This window comes from Nymphalis io, chromosome 3 (assembly GCF_905147045.1).
Source record: "Nymphalis io chromosome 3, ilAglIoxx1.1, whole genome shotgun sequence".
In the NCBI taxonomy this organism is placed as follows: domain Eukaryota; kingdom Metazoa; phylum Arthropoda; class Insecta; order Lepidoptera; family Nymphalidae; genus Nymphalis; species Nymphalis io.
Window position 1 is genome coordinate 11,183,933 of NC_065890.1, and position 22,526 is coordinate 11,206,458.

General features: G+C 32.4%; 3 protein-coding genes and 1 non-coding gene across 6 annotated transcripts; 2 read left to right on the plus strand and 2 right to left on the minus strand.

Moving 5' to 3' along the window:
* Nucleotides 1-812: 812 nt before the first annotated feature.
* LOC126781035 (venom serine carboxypeptidase-like) lies at nt 813-5,487 on the minus strand. The gene is made up of 8 exons (XM_050505801.1): nt 5,324-5,487; nt 4,350-4,999; nt 4,165-4,277; nt 3,921-4,091; nt 3,355-3,522; nt 2,609-2,868; nt 1,895-2,023; nt 813-1,058 (listed from the first exon to the last, which is right to left on the minus strand). Exons 1-8 carry the CDS (start codon nt 5,365-5,367, stop codon nt 860-862), a joined length of 1,734 nt encoding a protein of 577 aa, XP_050361758.1. The 5' UTR covers nt 5,368-5,487; the 3' UTR covers nt 813-859.
* A 1,338-nt stretch (nt 5,488-6,825) lies between these two features.
* Trnad-guc (transfer RNA aspartic acid (anticodon GUC)) lies at nt 6,826-6,897 on the plus strand. The gene has a single exon. It is a non-coding gene; the product is annotated as a tRNA-Asp (tRNA).
* Nucleotides 6,898-6,906: 9 nt separating this feature from the next.
* Nucleotides 6,907-9,980, minus strand: LOC126781039 (uncharacterized). Its single transcript, XM_050505806.1, has 6 exons — nt 9,804-9,980; nt 9,062-9,261; nt 8,761-8,946; nt 8,539-8,593; nt 7,404-7,532; nt 6,907-7,106 (listed from the first exon to the last, which is right to left on the minus strand). The coding sequence occupies exons 1-6, from the start codon at nt 9,811-9,813 to the stop codon at nt 6,943-6,945; spliced, it is 744 nt and encodes a 247-aa protein (XP_050361763.1). The 5' UTR covers nt 9,814-9,980; the 3' UTR covers nt 6,907-6,942.
* A 545-nt stretch (nt 9,981-10,525) lies between these two features.
* LOC126781033 (cyclic nucleotide-gated cation channel beta-3) lies at nt 10,526-22,284 on the plus strand. Of its 3 annotated transcripts, none has more exons than XM_050505797.1 (15): nt 10,526-10,798; nt 14,960-15,066; nt 15,552-15,617; nt 15,714-15,854; nt 16,099-16,244; nt 16,656-16,915; nt 17,022-17,171; nt 17,554-17,728; nt 17,913-18,043; nt 18,498-18,621; nt 19,317-19,399; nt 19,880-20,026; nt 20,738-20,850; nt 21,056-21,308; nt 21,452-22,284. In XM_050505797.1, exons 1-15 carry the CDS (start codon nt 10,781-10,783, stop codon nt 21,518-21,520), a joined length of 1,983 nt encoding a protein of 660 aa, XP_050361754.1. In that variant the 5' UTR covers nt 10,526-10,780; the 3' UTR covers nt 21,521-22,284. The 3 variants fall into 3 exon arrangements, with proteins under 3 accessions (XP_050361754.1, XP_050361753.1, XP_050361755.1); XM_050505796.1 differs by lacking the exon at nt 10,526-10,798 and adding an exon at nt 12,115-12,250; XM_050505798.1 differs by lacking the exons at nt 10,526-10,798; nt 18,498-18,621; nt 19,317-19,399 and adding an exon at nt 12,115-12,250.
* The last annotated feature ends 242 nt before the right edge of the window (nt 22,285-22,526 follow it).

The following is a 22,526-nucleotide window of genomic DNA, read 5'->3' on the forward strand; positions in this document are numbered from 1 at the left end:
ACATATAACTTTTCTATATTTGTTCTTAAAAAAAAAACAGCTGAAAAAACTTTTTTTTACAACCACCCGCCGAAAATGAAATGCCGCCCCCGCCAAGGCGTTCCGCACCCTTCGCCAATGCTACTGTATAATCATGAACTATGATAACTTATAATAATCATTAATTAGAACTCGTTGAATCGATCATTTATAATTACGAAGTAATCAATCAATCAAAAAGAAGAGTCTAATTGGTGTAAAACAAAGATACAATATTAATAGACATTTGTGTAATTACATTTTTTCATCACATGCCATCGATTCGTTAGATCATCGAAAACTGGCATTAATACTTTGAACGCCTACACTCCCCTCATTATAATTAGGCAGCAGTCTGTGCACGACAGGGTTACTTCCCGATCTGAGGACTAGGCACTTAAAGAAGAAAGTACTGCTCATTTCAACCCGTAGACGTCGTAAGAGTCGTCTGTAGGTGATTTTATTAAAATCGTCCATCAATATTGTTGACTACGTAATCCTAATCCGCTAACAAAAACATATTCGGAAAAACTTGGTATCAATCAGCCAGCTGGAAATAAGTCTGCTTAGTTTATACATTGAGCAGACCCCAAAAAAATTATGATCATGAATTCTATCTATCTATTTATAAACGTTGTATATATATAATTATAATATATCTATATAATAAAATAAGGGAATTAAAGCATTTGTTAAATGAGAATTTATTTAGGGGTTATGTTGAAAATTTTCATATTATTACATTAAATATAAGTAAAAAAATAATAAATATGGCGGCAGTAAAACATCATAAGTGAATACAAATTATATTTATTATTCTAAAAACATTAGAAATCGGTAATCACAAATATATCATGGAGTTGTTCTTAACGAACTCTTGGACATAGGAACCTTCTAGAAGCCCAAACCGCTGGCTGAGCGGTTTGTTGTGTGTCCAGCGCGCAACCAGGTTCTGTGTGGGCGCCGGCTCGTCCACAGGCACCATGTGACCAGCGCCGCGTATCACTACCTCCGTCAGGTGACCGCCGCTTTTGTGGTACCTGTGTAATACCTTTGATTATTATTATGGATACACATAATCAATAACTTTGTCTAATCTTAAAAGCTAGCCGCTTATAAGGCCGCATATTCTGAGATCCTTTATTCAAACCCCGTGTCGGGCTTATGAAAGCCGTCAGTACTACCTGAATACTTTCCTGTCGTAACGTTTGTCATTTGCGTACAAACTTGTGCACTATAATATGTTGTCTAGTCTTCCTTAAGAATGGCTGCGAAGAAAATACTTAAACATGTTTTCCAGGCAACCCATATAGACATCATTTGGCTATAATAACATTGGCATTTCTTACAATGCCAATGTCTATGGACGTTGGTGACCACTTACTGGTGGTAGGGCTTTGTGCAAGCTCGTCTGGGTAGGTACCACCCACTCATCAGATATTCTACCGCAAAACAGCAATACTTGATATTGTTGTGTTCCGGTTTGAAGGGTGAGTGAGCCAGTGTAATTACAGGCACAAGGGACATAAAATCTTAGTTCCCAAGGTTGGTGGCGCATTGGATATGTAAGCGATGGTTGACATTTCTTACAATGCCAATGTCTAAGAGCGTTGGTGACCACTTACCATCAGGTGGCCCATATGCTCGTCCGCCTTCCTTTTCTATAAAAAAAAAAAAAAAAAAAAAAAAAAAAAAAATCAGGTGGCCTATATGCTCGTCCGCCAACCTATACTATAACAAAAAGAATATTTGCAAACTAATAAAATATATATTTCTATTACAATAATTAGTATGTAATGTAACAAAAAAATGCTCTTGCGTTATGTGCTCTATATCGTAAAGCAGTAATATGAACATGTATACATTATGCACTGACCCAGCGCGCTTGGTGTTGTAGATGTAAGGGTAGCGCGTCGCCTCCAGGAACTCCGCGGTGCCGTTCCACTGCCACGTGCGGTAGTGTTCCGACGTGAACACACACGGCAGCATTTGGTCCAACTGTCCACTTCAATCAAAGTACATTATTTAAATAAGATTACCGAAGAAAATCCTTGCTCTCTTAAATACATAGTTATTTTTTTAATTAACTCGGATTTTTCCCTGACAGCATGTAGAAATAAATTCAGTTGATTGAAATAATATGACAATGAGCATTTTTTAAGATCATAAATTACACATTTTAACATCCACACTTTAATCCCATAATTTATTATTATAGCTGTGACCATATTCAGATCCGATCAGTAAAGTGATTTAGTCGTAATGAACTCGTAAAAATACAGACATCGCTACTTTTGCATTTATAATATTACCTTGATTTACAATTAAATGTTATATATTCCTAATAAAAAAAACTTCAAAAGGCTATTATACCTTTTTTTAAAATAAACAATTATAATGTACTCTATGTGTGCTTTGTACTCTTTGTTTTCCTTGTGTGTGTATACAAAGTATATACACAATATGCCTAATTCAAAATTTATTACATGAATGAAACTTAAATATTGTCAAAGATTTTCAAAAGTTATATTGTCTTGTTAATAACATATTATTATTTTATTATTTATGAATATAATACGATGCTACATACCAATAAGCCAAAACTCGATAGTCCGCAAGTAGCTCTTCGAACAAAGACTTGGAACTGCTCAAGAAATCAGGCGACATTCGCGAATTAACAGTCATGTTAACGAACGAGAACTTTATATCGCCCACGTGTAACGCCTTCTTCACTTCCGATGATTTGAGGAAGTTGACGTAACGACCCACCGGCAGATCGTCTTTTAAGAAATTGTATGCTTGCTTCTGGTGTGACAGGAACAGCAAAACGGCTATGAGACTGTTCCATTTCTGTAATGGAAAACAAAACATTAAACATTAGCTAATATTAATATTTTGAATAATACACAGTCTGTATTAAAAAAATAATATTTAAAAAGTAAAGAAATATAATAATAAAATAAAGATAAAAACTAAATACATTAAATTATACAAAATATAATTTACCATTAAACTAGCTTATGTTGAGAAGTAGCGTAGAATTTTAAAGGTTGTTAAGATTGTTTGGTTCGTACTAGTAAAAGCCTGACAAACAAAAAACTTAATTCCACATTTTTAATAGAAGACATTCTTTTTTATTTATAGGCATAAAAAAGCTGATTTCTTGCTAGTTGCTACAGCAATATCTACATTACGAATCGAATTTAAAAGAATAAAGTTTTTTTTTTTGACGGATTTTGTAATTTCAAAGTTTAAGCGTACCATGCGTTTAGCAAACGTACATACAAACTACTATATTTGTTATGTTACACATACGTAGATGAACTAGTGCCTTACGTTCTTTGCCGCTATGCTGTTATTTGATGCTATGTCTGATTGGAATGATTTTAATAAAGGATCCACTATCTTGAGTTGTTCTTTGTTGAGCAGTCCGAAGTAGTAGAATGGAAGGGTCACGTGTGATATCATCTTCGGGTCCACGTAAGCGTTTCCTATAATCATACCCTGTAATTTAGAAAAAACATATAATTAAATAAACAAACTACAAACTTTTTAGCCTTGTTTTGGCTAGCGTTGATACCGAAAATAAATATGTGAAGATACTAATATTATTTTAAAGTTTTTAGTTAAAGTGTACATACAGGGGCAGCCAAATTATTTTATTATTATTAGTCACGCCCTCTGTGACGTCGCACATTCCCCGATTTTCTTTCGCAGGTTCTTCTTCAGGCCTGGGTATTTCTTTTCCAAAAATGTGTATTCAGTGTTGAATAAAGTATTTTGATGTTGATTAAATGAAGATTCTTATTATCAGCAATCTTCCATAGACCAGACAAGGTATGAAATCCGTCCTTGTATTAATGTTTATACATATTTTTATATATTTTGAGGTCCTTACTCACCTCTAAATTAATATTGGATCCAGGTAAATCTTTATGTTTATGGATTTCCATCGCGAGTGCTGGAACATATTTTCCAGCGTAAGATTCTCCTGCAATAAACAGTGGCGCCGATCTTAACTCCGGAAATAACTGGACCAATTGCTGTACCGCTTCGTGTAAATGCATGCCATACTAAAAATTACACAATTACACAAATAACGAGTCCTAAAGATATTTAAACAGATAATATAATGATAGAAATTACCGTAGACATATCCTGTACAAAACCATTTACGTGCTCAGTGAAACTGTAACCAGTACCAACGGGGTTGTCGATAAATACAAGGGAATGATTCTGCAACCATGTAAATGGGTTTTCTGTAAAAAATGACACATTTATTTTGGATATAGGTGTATGTTCAATTACTAAAAGTTGATGCATGATCTTACTCTTTAAAGTTCCAGCTGGATTCACTTTAAATGGTCCTATTTCATCGAAGAGTCCAGTCATACTCGATGCACCAGGTCCTCCTTGAAGCCAAATGATCCATGGAGTTTCGTTGACAGGTTTCCCTTCCACGGGAAAATACCAAAAGAAAATATTAGAATTGTACGTTTTATTCACCGTCAGAAAACCAGAATAACTTTCGTATCCTAAAAATATTTCCGAATTGACAAAACTGGCATTGCGGGCTTCTTCAATTTGGCCTTTCTCTATTAAAGGAGTTAATATTAGCGCCGTTCCATTATCTGCCTTAACTGGTACTTCACACGGTATACTTTCATCTGAATCTAGTAAACCATCGATTAAATTATCTGTTTGACATTTCTTCCGACTTTCAGTAGTAGTAGTAGATAGACTTTCGTTTTTATTGTTCGATGTTTTCATTTGTATTTCGTGTGTATTATTGCTTGATATTTTCACTTCTACTTTTATAATTTTAGGATGATCTTTCTTCGAAGGTACAATTTTGTGTAAAATTTCCTTATTAACTGGTAATTCTATTTGTATTGCCGGAATGAGTTTTGTATCTTTTGTAATCAAATTATTCGATACGACCAGAAGTTTTTCTTCAGTTAATATAACTTTTCCGTATACACTGAAAATAAACGATATATAGGATTTTTATAATTATATTTAAATAACAAAAAATATATTAGGTAAGATTTAATACACCTACATAATACATTACTTATAATTCCAACTATATAATATTTTACCCACCATTAAATCGATTATCAATCACGCAGATATCACTATAGTTCTTTTTTAGAAAGTCATCAAAATCCAGGTTAAATCGAGATAAACTAAAGCATAATATTAATATGAATTTAAAAGTGTATGTGTCAAAAATTCCTTAGAAATAACTATATTAAACCTTAACTGTAATACTTTCAAAATATATGAAATATGAATAACTTACCTGTATAACACAAAGGATAAAAAAAATATCACAGTTTTAAACATATTTGGAATTTTATAAAGGTATCATTTATTAAGCGTGTAATATAATAATTAGTCTAACGTAATTAAGTACACGCAATAAACTAACACCGCATATGCTTAATTGAAGGCCAGTATTACGCGCCTCGTACTTGAACAACGGCGTGTTTGATATAAACATATCTATATTATCACTTGAACTGCTTGATCCCGACACGTTTTGGTATTATTACGCTCATTCACAGCGAATAAATTTCGTTTCAGTTATATTTGTGATGCAACGATACAATGACCGAATATTTCATAATACGAATATTTATTTTTCCTTTATTAACAGTAGGGCAAACGTCTCAATGGGTCACTTGTAAGTAGTCACCGTCTCCCATTTATTGGCTGTTTTTCCATCCATTTCTTGCACTGTCAATGCGCCGCCAACTAGGGGATCTGAGATTTTCTGGCCCTTGTTCCTATAATTACACTGGCTCACTTACCCTTAAACCGAAAACTATCATAAAAAGTATTGATTTTGGCAGGTGCTTCTTTATTCATATAAATGACGAGTGGGCGAACCTAACCGTGCTGGGTCTACCGCAACTAGATTATTATATTTTAAAAAACCTACTACGGTTTTATATATTAAAAAAAAACCATAACATCCCTTGTTATTAACTACAAATAATTTATTTTCATTTAACAATAGTTTGGTTATATTATATCATATGCCATGTCATCCTTAGCCGAATGTATTTGAGGTAGCACAAATGGGACCTAGTAACAGCCTGTTAATGTCCCACAGCTGGGCCGTAGCCCATCCCTTTTGAGGAGAAGGTTTGGAGCTTATTCCACCACACTGCTCCAATGCGTGTTGGTAAAATACACGTGGCAGAATTTCAATGAAATCAGACACATGCAGGTTTCCTCACGATGTTTTCGTTCACCGTCAAGCACGAGATGAATTATAAACTCAAACTAAGCACATGAAAATTCAGTGGTGCTTGCCCGGGTTTGAACCCACGATCAGCGGTTAAGATTCTCGCGTTCTAACCACTAGGCCATCTGGGCATTTTGGGACCTCGTCTTATATTATATAAACTACATATAAATAGGTTTAAAGCATAATAGGTGAACTTTAAATTTAAAATTTAGATAACACAGTCAAATGGTTATCATAACTGTATATATTTTTTATCTAACAACAATATAATACCACTCAAAAATAACAAGTATTAGAACTACTAAGTTTAATAACTCAACAGTTATTAATTTATTATAATTTCAGGACTTTATATAGAAATTAAATTTTAATGAAAGAAAATGAAAATTTCCTTAAATTAATCTTGTACCGCTGTCGGTGAGATCATAGGCGGGTAGATAGTCAAGGGTTAAAAATAAAACAAATATCGAAATTATAATTTATGAATATACTATTTACTTAACTTATAACGACAATCTAGATTCTAAATTTCACACACATGATCACAATCCTCGGTAGTATAGTGGTAAGTATCCCCGCCTGTCACGCGGGAGACCGGGGTTCGATTCCCCGCCGTGGAGTTCAAACTTTTTAGATATATTTTTTTTTTAAAAGACTAAATCTATTTAAACATTCATTCTATTATTGATTAAGACATCTCTAATATGACTCATGACATCAGCAAGTCTTGTTATTTCAGACGATATTGTTTGTAAAGATTCTTGTGATTTCTTAGCATATTCTAATTTTTCTTTTTCCAAACGCAAAAATTCTTTTGCCTCATTGTGATCTGCAATCAATCTTTAAGATAATAAAATTTAAATTACTAAATTTTATTAAAATCACAATTATAATGACTATATTTATATTATAAATGATTGATGTACAATACTTCCAAAAATGATTTCCCCATTTTTATTTAATTTATGCCTTTTGTAATATAAAATTAAGCTTATAATAATTATAACTCATTTAAAAACTAACAATATATTCAAATTATGAGATAATATATCATAATTTAAGAAAAAGGGAGGGACAATCCAATCACATGACAATTAATAAACAATAACAAAAATCACTAGAATACCTGAATCATCCTCGTTGGCAGGTAGCTTAGGTTTCCTATCACAGGAAATATCTCTATGGCTGTCTGAATCATCAAGATCTCTTGATGTATGTCGTCTTTTTCTACCACTTATTAACTTGGGCTGTGTTCCTAAAAATATTATATGATATTTTTTATGACATATGGAGGCAAATCGGCAACTGGGGTACTTGACGGTGTGTGATAAGCACTATAAGAGATATTAACCATTGCTTATATCACCAATGCGCCACCAACCTTGGGAACTAAAGTGCTATGTACCTTTTGACAATAACGACACTGGCTCATGCACCCTTCAAACCAGAACACAACAATATTTAGTATAGGTGTTTGACAGTACAATACATGATGAGTTGGCGGTATCTAGACGGGCTTGCACAAAGCACTACCACTATGTAAATAGTAATTCATTTATTGTTGATTTTCAAACTATTGTAAATATTTTTAATTTGCAGGGTGCTAATTTCAGTAGTCATTTAAAAAATTGACACAGACAAGTAGAGAACCTTTTTTTTATGTCAGTTAAATATCATAATTATTTAATTTATTAAATATCTATTTCTAACTATTCCTAATCTGTAATATTATTATATGTATGATTTCTTTATTTCTCGGAGTTTCTCTGCGAGATCGAATCAGAAATGATGAAATCTGCAGGCGAACCAAATTACCCAAAAAAGCTGGAAGAATTGCTAAATTGAAGTGGTAGTGGGTGGGGAACATCGCTTGCGGAACCGACGGCCACTGGGTCAGAAAGGTTCTCGAGTGGCGACCACGAAACCAACGACACAGCGTGGGCAGGCCCCAACAAGGTGGTGAGACGACATAGAAAGAGTCGTGGGTAGCCGTTAGATGCGGGCAGCACAAGACCGCCCAGAAATCCTCGAGCGAGGCCTTCGGTTGACGTGATGATGATGATGATGTGTGATTGATTATCTGATGTTAACTTGTCATTTTTAATAATTTAAAAAATACTAAGTACATATTTACATTTTAATAAATTATTACACACTATGCTAAATTTTATTTTTCACAACAATAATAACTCTTATATTATATTTAGTATAATTTGTGGTCAAATTTATAATCTGACAAAGCAAATATAATTTTTAACTACCTGAATATTCAGATTCTGAATTTTTTTCTATGTTGTTGTCAATTTCATCTATGTCCTGAAAAATTACAATTATTATGGTTAAATGCCATTAAATGATTATAACTGATTATGTATATGTACAAGTAGTATTCATGCTATTTTAATTTTGAAAAGAATAAGCAACATTAAATATAAGTTTTCATATATTTGTAAGTTTTAAAATCTATATAAGGTCTTATCTACCGTCTCTGCTAAAGGATCCAGTTTTATCACAACAGTATCTAAAGCAGCCGGGCCAATTATGTTCAAAATTTCTTCTTCCAACATTGATAAGGGTGAACAATTTTCCATAAGTAAAGTTTTATTTTGTTTAGTGGATTTCTGTTCCAGAGCTCGTCTTCGTACTCTGTACTTCCAATCACACCAATACTGAAAAAAAACTGTATTTATTAAAAGAAAAAACTAATTATTTTTTTATTTATAAAATATATTTACTTGGCTCCAAGTTTATGATTTCAGCACGAAATATTATAAACTTATTTACCTTTGACCAACCTTTTCCATCTTTTGTTGCACCATCCTTAAGTACATTAAGTTTTTTAGCACACAAATTCCACAATTTCAATGAATTTAGTTTTCCACGTCTGCCTCTGATCAAACCTTTAGCCAGGTCCTTATGCTCCTTCAAGAAATCCAACAAAGCGTTCAGTTGATCAGAACTGACTTGCTTTTTTAATTTTAAATCTATCAAAATTGAAACAACTTTAACTATTTAACACAATTAAAGATATAGGTAGTAATAATATTTGCGATGTCGATGTAAATTAATTCACAATAATTATTATTACCAAAATTTTATATACATTTTACATTATATCGCAATTGTTAAAAAATGTAAGGGAGCAAAAGACCATTTACTACTGGTATGTTTACAAACTATATAGCAATAAGCCGAGATGGCCCAGTGGTAAGAACGCGTGAATCTTAACCGATGATCGTGGGTTCAAACCCGGGCAAGCACCACTGAATTTTCATGTGCTTAATTTGTGATTATAATTCATCTCGTGCTTTACGGTGAAGGAAAACATCGTGAGGAAACCTGCATGTGTCTAATTTCACTGAAATTCTGCCACATGTGTATTCTACCAACTCGCATTGGAGCAGCGTGGTGGAATAAGCTCCAAACCTTCTCGTCAAAAAGAGGAGAGGAGGCCTTTAGCCCAGCAGTGGGACATTCACAGGCTGTTACGGTTACGGTTATGTTTACAAACTATTTAAAAACTCACCTAAATCCATTTTAAGAATTTAGAGTGTCTTAGATAAATTAAATGAGATAGATGTCACATTTATCATACTTTAAAAAAACAACCATTGTCTTATTAATAAACTAAACAAATGATAACAAAATGTTTAGTTATTTTTATTTCTCGCTCTTTTTACCGGGATATTATCGTCCCGATATTATTCAATATTTGACATTTCCTACCTATAGTATCTATAATGCCAATAATAAAGTCAAGACATTCCTGTTCACGCAAAAAAATATCTTTATCAAAGGATTTTCATTATTTCGAATAATATTGTTAAAATTTATAATCAAAGAACGAGTTAGCCTAGCCATGTTAAGCGATATGATTGTTTTTAATATGAATCGTATTCGTTTTTTATATCTGTTGTCGTTGTAGTGTAAACTAGTAGAAATGCAAGCTCATTCATGCGCGCGCAGTATATTTTTGGTTTGAAAAGATCTTTTTAGCGCTTTAAAGTAACTGTTGTAAAGCATATATCCTTTCCGATTATTTTATAACTTTAAAAAAATTGCTTAAGCAACAAAAGAAACGTCTAAAAAAATTACAGTGTATGATATATTTGAAATTAAATAAAAATAATTGAATGCTAAATGAATTCCTGTCAAGCGCTTACATCGCTTAAAAATCTAAGCACTTGCAGTATAATCACTACATTCTGATATACAGGTATCACAGCAAATATTTACTGGAACCCTCACAGGCAATAATTTATAATACGGCTAAAGGAAGTGTTCATGGGAAGCTTGTATGGTAACATTGAAATAGTGTTTTCAAACATGTTCGTATTATAATCTTTTAGTGGAAAGGGGATTCGTACAACTAGTGCAGTGATATCGATGTTTCTAGCTGATATGTAGTTAGTTATGTAGTATTGTCGATGGTGATTTTAATGGGCGGAGATATATTGCTACAATAAAATCGTATTCTCATTAAAATTGTGGTCAACAGTCAACATGCTTATATACAAAAGGGTAAGTTGTTTACATATATTCCGAATTTATTATGTCTTAATTTTTCTAAATAGTTTAATAAAAATGGCAATGAAGCAGCGAACATTCTTATGATTTAGTCATAATTTTTTTTCTCATTAAAAAGCCTGATAATAAATTTCAGCATATTGAAAATTTTAATAATATTTTTAAATAATGTGCTAAAAAATTATTTCCGCTGCGTAATAACCATTTTAAATCAATAGGCGGAGCGTATTGATTTTATGCGCAACCTGAGGACCGTTATAATTTCTCTTTGAAGTACAAAAGTGCCGAAGAGGTTTTATGTTTCAATTAATTAGCAATAATTTGTCACAAAATTAGGTCTAGGTTTAAAGATAATATATTTATTTAATTTGCGCAGATTTTTGAGTGCGCTATATATATATTTATAGAAAATAATTATATCTATGTTGGTACTGAATTTGCACAATTCATGATATCTTATCAGAAGAAATGTCTAATTCGATGGCAAAATAGACAGTAAACTAAGTACAATTAATTTATTGTTGGAATATATTCTTACTTGCCCTGCCTTGTCGGAAAGGAACAAAGGAACTCCTTAATCTCCCGGCTTAATTTAAATACAATTAAAATGTTATCTTTTTTATATATTTCACCCTAAAGGAATGGTGCTATAAACTATGTAACTGTTTTCTTCCGCCTCTATAGTACAATGAGATTTATTCTTCAATTTCTGCGCGACGTACCTTGCGCCTCACCACCATCGTCAGTTAGGAATATAATAGGGTTTCCACCTAATATGTAAAATGTTAGCAATTTTGTTTATAAGTATAAAAATGATATTTCTAAAATGAATCTTCTATTATTAATCTTATTATATTTTTCTTCTATTATTAATCTTATAATATTTGTTTGTTGTCTTAACTTAATATATTTGTTAGTCAATAAAATATAATGGTCTACATTTGTTTATAGGTACACTTTAATTAATAAAACACTCTTTTAACATGTTGAATTGTATTCGAAAAAATATATATAATCTTATTTTGGAGCTAATCTTTTAATATTTAATTAACAATTGTTGTATTTTGTATATATATATGTATGTTTGTAATGATTTGAATTTTGTATTTAGATGAGGTTTTGCCTTTTAGCTTATCATTACCTATATAAGTGCCTTTCCAGTAAAAAAAATGCAATTTTTCTCATTAAAAAAAAAAGTCAAGCAAAGTTCGGTCGCCCAGGTACTACTAAGCTGTACCACTGAAGTTGACAACCCTGACATAAGCAATTGTGTACACTCAGTTTTTCTTTACTGGTCAGTCAAGTAGTTAGGACGCGCAGATCGCACGCGTTCGGAAAATTTGGACCATTTTCACCCGGCGCTTAGTTAAATTTTATACTCATATATATTTTAATGTTTACTTACCAAACATGTGATTGTATACTATGGAAATAGAAGTAGATGTGGTAAGTTTAGTGTTGTTTAAACTTAGACAAATAAGTTTATTTAATTTGAGACAGTTGATTAACTATTTTATATTTACTTACAATACGGGCTTTGTAGATTCGACTAGACTAAATTTAATTTAAGCTCCGAATGAATTTTTGAACATATTAATTTTGATTTAGGTTTCTATTCTTTGATTTACTTACTTAAATTTAAAAAATAATATAAAATTATGTTTTTATTTTATGTATATAAATATTATATAAATTACATATTTTCCGGAAAATGACAAAGTTGGAAATTGAAATGTATATTAAATAACAAAAATTGCATTTTAATTATATATTATGTTTATTAAACTTAAACGAAAGTGAGTTATAGAAAAAAAAACTTATTACCTTACTGACTAACTTATTAATCTTTGTTTTCTCATTAGAATTTTCCTACGAATTTAAAACAACAGACAATCATTATTTAATCTGCGGCCTGACTTAGCCTCGCAATTAAGCTCGATTATTTTATACGACTCAGTAACACGCGACTTGTATTGAAGTCGTTTCGCAATACTAATTACTAATTAGTCTTTTGGATACAATCATATTCTTATAACTATATGTAAGTTAATATCCTTAGAATAATTGTTTTAAATATAACATAAGATATATAACAAATCATATGAAAAGTAAAATAATAAAGGTCGTCCGGTTTTTTTTAATGTTCGAGATTTCACATCGTACCGAAGTAATATGTTACAATTGGACTTTAAATTACAGACAGATTTACCACTAGGCCCACCACCTGTCTGACAGTACCTAGAGACAAGACCTAGTCACTAGTTTAAGAAGGTGGCTTTTATAAATATTATCCCAAATAAGAAAACGAATGAACAGATAATTCTGGATAATTCCAAACACATAATTTACTCCGTTTTATATATCATTTATCCATTTTACTTTTGTATGTATCATTTACCATTTCATCAATAAAAATCGCGTTGAACGTTTAAATCTAGATTAATGTTTGACTGAACTTTAAAACATATTATGTCTTTTTTGTCAAAATTTATTGAGTGTAAAAAATATATATTTCCCCTTAGAATTATTTAAATCTGCAACTTAGTCGTGGTGGAATTTCTGGTAAATTTTTGACTGTCTATCAGCAGACGTGGCAGGGAGTTTTCAGGCTCTTTTTCACAACATTGCCATAATCTGCCATATATATCGTCAATGAAATATCTGGCGCTAGTAATTACTCATAGAAACGGAGGGCCAATCAATCAATCAATCGTGTAATAGAAAATAATTCCTAAATTTATTTCAATACAAGTATGAAGTACTGAATCGTATTATAATTATTAAAATTTTTGTTTATTTTAAGCGACAATAATATAGTACCCACAGCTAATAGTGTTTTTGAGGGTGAGTGACATTGTTAGTCGATCTTAAGTAAATTAATTACTCGCACGTTCGAAGGGCGGGGCGAGTCCTATTCCTATACCTTATTAGTGAAATAGATCCCCAATGTAAGTTGTATGATATTCATCATGCCTTGGATAATACTTAATGACACCTTAGTGAAGAATATTTACAAAATTTTCTTATTGTATAAAAATATCGTTATTTTTCTAAAGACTTATAATACGATATACGAGCTTTTTAGTTTAAGAAATTCGTTTTCAAATTATATAATACAATTTAACGGGATTATAATAATATTACTACATTTTAATCTAAAATTTGTCAAAAAAGAAGCGATTCTAAGCGTATTAACTAATAATATTCAGATCTATAATGGAAATGTCGGATACAATGAGGCAGGTACACGAGCAAGGACGGCCCATTAACCTCCGTAGCCGTGTGATTTGAATACGAAACTACGCCTATACTTGCCTATTGCGGTGTAAACAGTATTCTCTATGACCGATGAACACACAGGCTATAAATTAATACTAGGCCGACTGAATTTTTGTTCAATATTTACGTTCATTCGACTTGCTATTACTTATTTATGGTATTTTCCTATAGTTATGTACTTATGTTTATAAATCAGATATATATAAACAAAATTTAAAAGGCAGCTTAGATAGTGTCAGTTTATTTTTTACATAATTTTCAATTTAATCAGTGGCGGACTTGTCTTATGTTAGCCTTGCCTTGGGTAGCCAGATATTAAGGGCTCTAATCAGCGCGATATCTACTCAGTCACAATGAGCAGTGAGCGTTAGATCGTTTATATGCCTTTTCTAATTAAACTTGCCTCGAGTAAAACCTTTGTCATACACGGAACCTAGATATAGATATGTCGGCGGTAGAACTATACTATTCTCTTTATGTACTTCGCATTGGATAAAGGTATACTAAGCTTAAAGATTCAAATAACCACTAAGCCGCTTTATGATCTTTTTGTAGTGGTTGTAAATTCTTGAACGATGTCCACGCCTTAAGTTTTATATGAAACTCATAATATTATAGCTGCGTCTAGATAACATCCAAAAATAGATAATAGATGGAAATCTTTTGTGTTTCAGCATAAACATCTTATTTATATATATAGTTATCTCTGCTATTTCTTTTCTTGAATAGCAAAATAGAAATCGTTTAGCTGTTCGAACAAATTCTTGGAATAAAAACTTTACAAAAATAAAACTATGTTTGAAAAACATTACTTAAAATATCTGAATACAGTAAATGTTGAGTAGACATTTGTTACATAAATGTTATTTTTAACAGCACACGGTTCGTCCGTCACCCCCTAACAACCCAGTTGAGGATTCGGCGAACGGTAGAGGGCCTTACGAGTCATGGGGGACTCCGGAGAGCACTCCAACGCGCAATATGTTCGTTATTTTTTTTATTTAAACAACTACTAAGTAAATGTTATAAGTTAGTATCATTTATTGTTTTAACTTTATTCATTATTAAACCGTCCTCAAGTCAAAGTCAGAATTAAGCAGGTACTTTTCAAGGCAAGATGTATAAATACTGCAAACTGCGTAACGCTGGGCTACCACTGTTAACTCTTATGGACCCGACAGATACAGATATGACTGGTATCTCGACGTCTGCAATTATAAGCATAAGCTAGTCAATAGAACAACGAGGCAGATTATAACAATTATTGCAATATTAGAGCAACAGAACTCTATGAACAACCACCAAGAAATCGCCACCGGACGATTTTTATGACAATTGTGGAAAAACAAATACCATTATTTCATTGACATCAAAGTATTTAAAATTTATGATTTTCTAGAAAAGCTTAAGGAAGTTATAAGTTTTGGTTTTCTAAAATATCCGATTAAAACTTTTTTAAATTTTGCAGAATTAAAGAAACCAATACGATCGAATCAATAATAAAGGTGAAAGATGACAAGGAAGAACGTAAGAAGTTAGTTGAAATTGACAATGTCATTAATAATACGATTTCTATTGGCGTTGAAGTAATGATCGAATGTACTGATTGCTCATAACTTGTCTGTTTAAGATCTGCCCTGCCTCCTCAAAGGGTTCGTTTCCTTCAAAACGACTTTCTTGATCATTACGAATTGGAGGCAAGCGTAACGGATTATGAAACGGAATTAAAAGACCTTGACGAGGATGAAACGATCGAAACTTTCGAGATAAAGTAAGCTTTACAATTAGTTTTTAAATATGTATTTCTGAATTCAAGTGAACAAGCAATAATTGCTTAGATTTCAAAATTACGTTCAATTAGATGGCTCTCCATTTAACGTTTGTTCATGACAAAATTTTGTTTACCTGCGAGCACTTGTTGTGATCAGGTTTTTTTTGTCGGTTCTCGAAAACCTAAATAATGCTAATTTAATTTGACAAAGCATTGTTATAAATCATAATTTTATTTCAACTAGGCCTGAAAAACCAGCGAAGAAAGTGCAATTGGTGGATACGCCAGATTCGGATCCGCCTTCTCCGATACATAAAAAAGAAAGCAAAGGTTTTTTTGGTTTTTCACTGCCATCGTTCTTCGATCCTTCCAAAGCTATCGACTGTCAGAGTAAGTTTTTTACTACATTAAATAATATGGTCTAGTACTATACTAGTAGAAATAAATAATATTTTTTTGTAACAATTCCATTGGTTTTCTTCTATTAATATATTTAACGGGATCTTTTTAGAAAACTGTTTAGTGTTACTCATTACTGACACTGCTGGATGTCTGTTACATTAATAAAAAGTCGTTAAGCAATATAGTTCGAGATGATCTTTTAAAAAGTATGAGTTAATATATATTATCAAAAAACCGACATATTGGATACTACAGTTACATGAATTGTTTATGTTATTAATTATCAATATGCAATTGTTGTTGAATTTGTGCCATTACATTTTACCAATAAGTTTAGTACTAAAAATATGATAATAGATAACAATATCTGAAGGAATATTAAATGCATGTTTCCACTAGGTAAGAGCTACATAGCTTGGCTCCTTCTCGTCACGTTCTGCTACAGCTACAACGCTTGGTCAATCGCTCTGCGTGCCTCGTTCCCTTACCAAACTCCGGAGAACGTCGCTTGGTGGATGACGGCAGACTATTTCTGCGATGCAATATATTTACTAGATCTGATGCTCATTAAGCCACGAATTATGTTCCTTTTCGACGGTTTCATAATTGAGGATACAATAGCGACCAAGACACACTATAAAAGGAAGCTGCAATATAAAGTAAGTCTAACACAAAACAAATCGCTTAACAATTCGATATTAATCTTAGTTCCCGATTAAAATTGAGGCCAAAATTTGATAGTAAATCAATGTGAACTTTTTACAGTACGACGTTATGTCTCTTCTGCCGTTGGACATATTGTACGTATACTTTGGTACCAAGATGGTTATCCTGCGCTTTCCAAGGTTATTGAAATTGCAAACGTTCTGGGACTTTCACCGCGCAATGGACCGGATCTTACATTGCCCTTACGTGGTAAGCTTTTTTTGTAAATTAATCCATTAACATTTTAACAGATGATTGTCAAACTTTTAGGATGGGTTTATTTTTAAATTATGTAGATTTTTTTTCTATTCGTTTAGGAACGTTTACTGCTGGTTTAGTAGGAAATTAATTTAAAAAAAATACAAAATCATAAATATATTTGTGTTAAGTTTTAACTTAAAACTTTAGCATGAAAACATTTAAAAACAAATCAATTACTGCTGTATGAAATTTATGATAAGTTTAAGGTGTTGTGGAAGTTTGGGACCTTAGGTCTTTCCTACGTTCTCAAATGGTTCAGTTAGATATATCTCATAAAACATATCGAAATAACTTCACAATGATATATATTTAAAAAAGCAAAACATTTAAGGTACGTGTCGGTAAAACATTGTTCTACATCTTCTACTTGATCCATCTGAACGCGTGCGCGTATTACCTGATCAGCTACTACATCGGCCTCGGCTCCGACGGGTGGGTGTACGACAACAAGGGAAACGCTTATATCCGCTGTTTCTATTTCGCTACAAAGACTGCAACCTCCATCGGTAAGCTAAATGAGCATGAATCGTTCTAAGGAAAATATTATCCTATTTTCTTTAACTTTATACGATTTCCATACAATAATTTTACAGAAATATGTTAAAAACTTTAGTATATGATAATAGTAAAATATATTATATCATCTACATATCTAAATGTTTGATATGACAGAATACAATATTTTAATAGGTAAGAACCCGAAGCCAGAAAAACCTGCAGAGTATCTGTTCATGACGTTCGCCTGGCTGATGGGTGTGTTCGTGTTCGCCCTGCTCATTAGTCAAATAAGAGATATTATTGCCACTGCCACTAAAGCGAGGGTACGTCGATCAAGCTTCGTTCTTACCTCACATGATAAATAAAATCGATATGTGTACATATGTTTGTTAGTCAAATTTCTTTTAAAGATTTTATTACAATAAAACCTCACTTTCCTTAAAATCTACTTTGTAGACAAATCTTCACACGTATTTTTAGCGAGCGAATTTAATTTGATAAAATTGGTTCTTTCTCATTTTTTTTTGGTTCACCTATATTATTTTATATTATGGAAATAATATAATGTAAAAGGTCACCAATTTTAAGAACATGCCCTAGTTTCTCCTACGCATAAAACTAAATCTTTATGGTCATTTATTGTAATATAACTTGCTATTAAGAAGATAAATAAATTACAACATCCTTTTGAATATCTCACAAAAACACCGAAAAGATAATCGTTATGAAAGTCTAACAATATTCTGTATGGTTTATGGACTGATTTCAACTTAACAGACTGATTACCGCATGAGCGTTGATGCTTGTTCCTGGTACTTGCGCAAGCAGAACTTGCCTCTCTCGGTACAGCGTCGCATAGCTTGCTGGTTTAACTTCACCTGGAACCAGCAGCGGTGCATCGGTTAGTTGACTACGACAAGTTATTTACACTAATATACTTAAATTGATGGGTTACTGAACTATCACTTAAGTATGCTTTTATAGTCCAGTCTATATTTGCTATATCTAAAGTAAAAGTTTTCAGCTGTTGATTTAATTCCAACAAATGGTTTCCGAGCGAAGTCGTCTCACAAACGGACAATGTTTCTGTTTTTTCTGCATACTGTATTTTTTTGTCATTGCATATATGTTTCTATAGTAAAGTCAACCAAATTATTGATGTTTGATTATATAAGATACGCCCTTCAATACGCCGAAATTGCAATAACAAAATTACAATTATCATTACATATAAATTACATTTATCATAGCTTTCATGATGCGTCTGTTGAATTTTTTATTGATAATTGTATTTTTTTATTGCGCTTCTTTCTCATCTAGAAGCATTGCAAATTCCTTATTCATACTCCAGAAACAATCCTGAGAAGAGCCGGCGAGAAAAAATTGGCGCTTTTTTTGTCAACAAATTTACAGTTTTCTAGGTTTAAAATCGCTGACATTCGTTTATCGCAATTTCAAAGCTATCAAATTTGGCTATTATTTCAAACGTCATTAAATGTGCACCGAGCGTTTCTTTGCAGCAGCAATAACTTTGCTGGTTTACTGGGATTCTCTTTCGCTTTGGATAACTTATACAACTGCCAATTGTATTTCCAGATGAATCGAGAATTTTAAGCTTGCTACCTTACAACATGAAACGAGACGTAGCCCTTTATGTACACATGTCGATTTTGAGTCAGGTAAAAAATGTTTTTTTTTTTTTAATTCAAGTAGGCTCTTATAAGCGCTATTAAATCGTTATGTTATAGTTTTAAATTAATTCTTTACCTTCCGAAATATAGATTTACCGGGAAGAATCAGCAAGAAACTCAGTTAAGTACATTGATGTGGTTAAACGTGTTTGTGAACGTGAGGTTCGACAACGACTGTCGAGTGTAGATGTACAAATTCGTAATATTTTATTGAACTAATTTCGATTGCGTCTCAAAATTCAGTATAACCATTATTTCATGAAGAGTTTTGAAAATATTACAAGCTTACCTCAAGTCATTTGTATGTTAATTTCGGCATAATAAGTTTTACAAAAAAATTCCCACATTGGCAAGAAATCTTGATGCGATTCTTTTCTAAGTTTCACCGTAGAAGTTAAAGTTTCTCTACCGAGAGAACCAAAGGGACACAGCTAGTACAGTACAACGGCAGTGTCGGCCGGCCCGCAGGTGCAACTGTTCCGCGACTGCTCGTCGTCGCTACTGCGCGACCTGGTGCTGCAGCTGAAGCCCGTATCGTACTTGCCGGGTGACGTGGTGGTGCGGCGTGGCGACGTCGGACACCACATGTACATCGTCAAGAGCGGGGAGTGCTTGGTGAGGACAGGCCTTCTTCATTTATATAATCATGATAAAATTTCGGCCACGGCGGTTTATTTCAGAGACTAGACAATTGCGAGTATATATTCTGCAATCCTACACGACCGGAGATAGTGTGGGTGTAAAGTCTAATTTCCTGCAAGTTAGAATTTACATTCATTCCGATCAAAGGTAGTTTAACAACCACAATTTTTTTATTCCAGGCTACTACTGACAATTTATTTTTAGAAAACCTAATAACTTTGATTGGCCTCGTCCGGATATCGAACCTTGGACCACCGAATCTTTAGACCTATAAAATATCCACTAGACTAGATGGTAGTTAAAACTTGATCGTGTTTTATTACCGGGTCTTAACATTTCGGTTTATGCGTCGCGTTCGCTTAGCTGATGCGACTTGATAGCTTGTAATGCTAATCAGAATTTGTTTCGACATATACAGGTTTTAAGATTTACAGAAATTTAGGACATGAAAAACTCAATGTTTTTGTCCGGATTTGAACCCGCGATCATTCGAGATCCCCGTGGAAGTGACTGAAGGTATGGGCTTATTAGGCGAAAAATAATAATCGCAATAAAGTTTATTGATCTAGCTTTATTTAGACAAATATGTTCTCGAAACTAATTATAAATTAAACTTTAATCTTTTATAGTTTAATAATAACTTTGAAAAAAAAAAACAATTTATTATTTAATCTATGTGATTAGGTGATGTCGGCGGATGAGAAAGAAGTTGTTGCGGTTTTGAAGACGGGTTCGGTGTTTGGAGAAATCAGTTTGCTCGGCATTGAAGGCCTACGACGTCGGACTGCTACTGTCAGGTAAACAAATTTTAGTCCCACCTTGGGCGCCAATCTTAGGCTACTTATTTTCACGTTAATTTTATTTAAAGATATCAAATATGCTTTTGCTTTTGACTACGTTCAATTACTGTTGACTGTTTAATGTTTTTTATTTAATATTAAAAAATTTGATACCACACTTACACTTTTATACAGATTATAACGACTTAAGCTTCTGATACAGATCTCGGGGATACTCTACACTCTTCGTTCTTTCACGTGACGACCTCGAATCCGCACTCGAATATCACAAGGAGGCAGCTCAGATACTTCGTCATCGAGCTGATCAGATCATACAAGAAAACGCGGCGCGCCAGGCGATGCAGGCGATGCAGACCAGGGACCACTTCGGCGGAGACTTCCTCTCCATGCAGCCGAACTGCCGCCCTCCCGCCAGCGGCCGCCGCCGGCGCCGCGTGTCGGCTCAGTTTAGACCGGTACGTGCTTACATTTGTGGAACATTTACTTTTATAGTGATATATATCATCTCAGAATGTGGAACTTCTGAGATTACTTATAAAAATGTTTTATTAAATTGATTTCACTATAAATAAATACAAATTTTTTGTTTTTCATTCAGCCTTCCATCACGGTTTATATGTCGCCTAGATCAATTCTGTCGAGAAACATCCTCTTCATCGAAGAATAAATGCGAGATGCCAAAAAATAAATATAAAATCTTCTTTTTAAATGTCAAGCAATATAAAATAATAAAAAAAGCTCAAGGCTTACGCGCAAGCATTTATATTATCAATGTTACTATAATATAATCTGTGCAAAAAATAAACAAATATAAAATCTTTTTTTTTATTTTAAATTATGTTATGAAGAACAGGTTTTCAAAACATTCATACTATCCAAATAACGGTCACCTTTTCAATAAAAAAAAAAATCCGTATCTGATTTTTTCCTCCAAAATTGATTTTATACAGACTGGAAATGACAGTTGTCATATTCTGAATAAACAGATAACTAATTTTATATTTGTTTGTAGTTTGTAAAATATAATCATAACTGATACATATACTCGTTTAACTGTTAGCATGTACTTAATAGTCAAATTAAACTTTTTTTTTTGCGTGTAGCAACTAACTTTATTACCATTTTTTAAAACATCATAACTGGAATATGTACTCGAATGGTTTAATAAAATAATATGTTTAAGTATATCTATTTCCATATAAATTATTTTTTTTAAACGTTTACTATGAATTTTTATATATATTTACGAAATTCAAAACTGTATTAGTTTGTAGTTATTTATTAAAATAAACCGATTTTATTAGTACTTAAGTCATTTTATTAATGTGATGTAGATGTAGTATTGTAGTGCATGTAACGTTCTCTAAATATAATCTCTATTTAATGGACCTCTATGGAATTCTCTTATTAAATACATATTTAGATGGGCAACCGTTGGTTTTATTTTCTTTATCTGAAATCCCTCATACTAAATAAAGAATATATATTTTACAAAAGTATAATAAGTACCTACTATATATAATAATGTTGACGGATTCTGTTCGCAAAATATTTTTCAAATATGACTATTGATGAACGTTTGTTTTTGAACTTTTTTTACATTGCAATATTTTATAATATTATAGTTAGGCTGTAGATTTTTCTCAGGATTCAAATTTGTTTTTATAATTAAA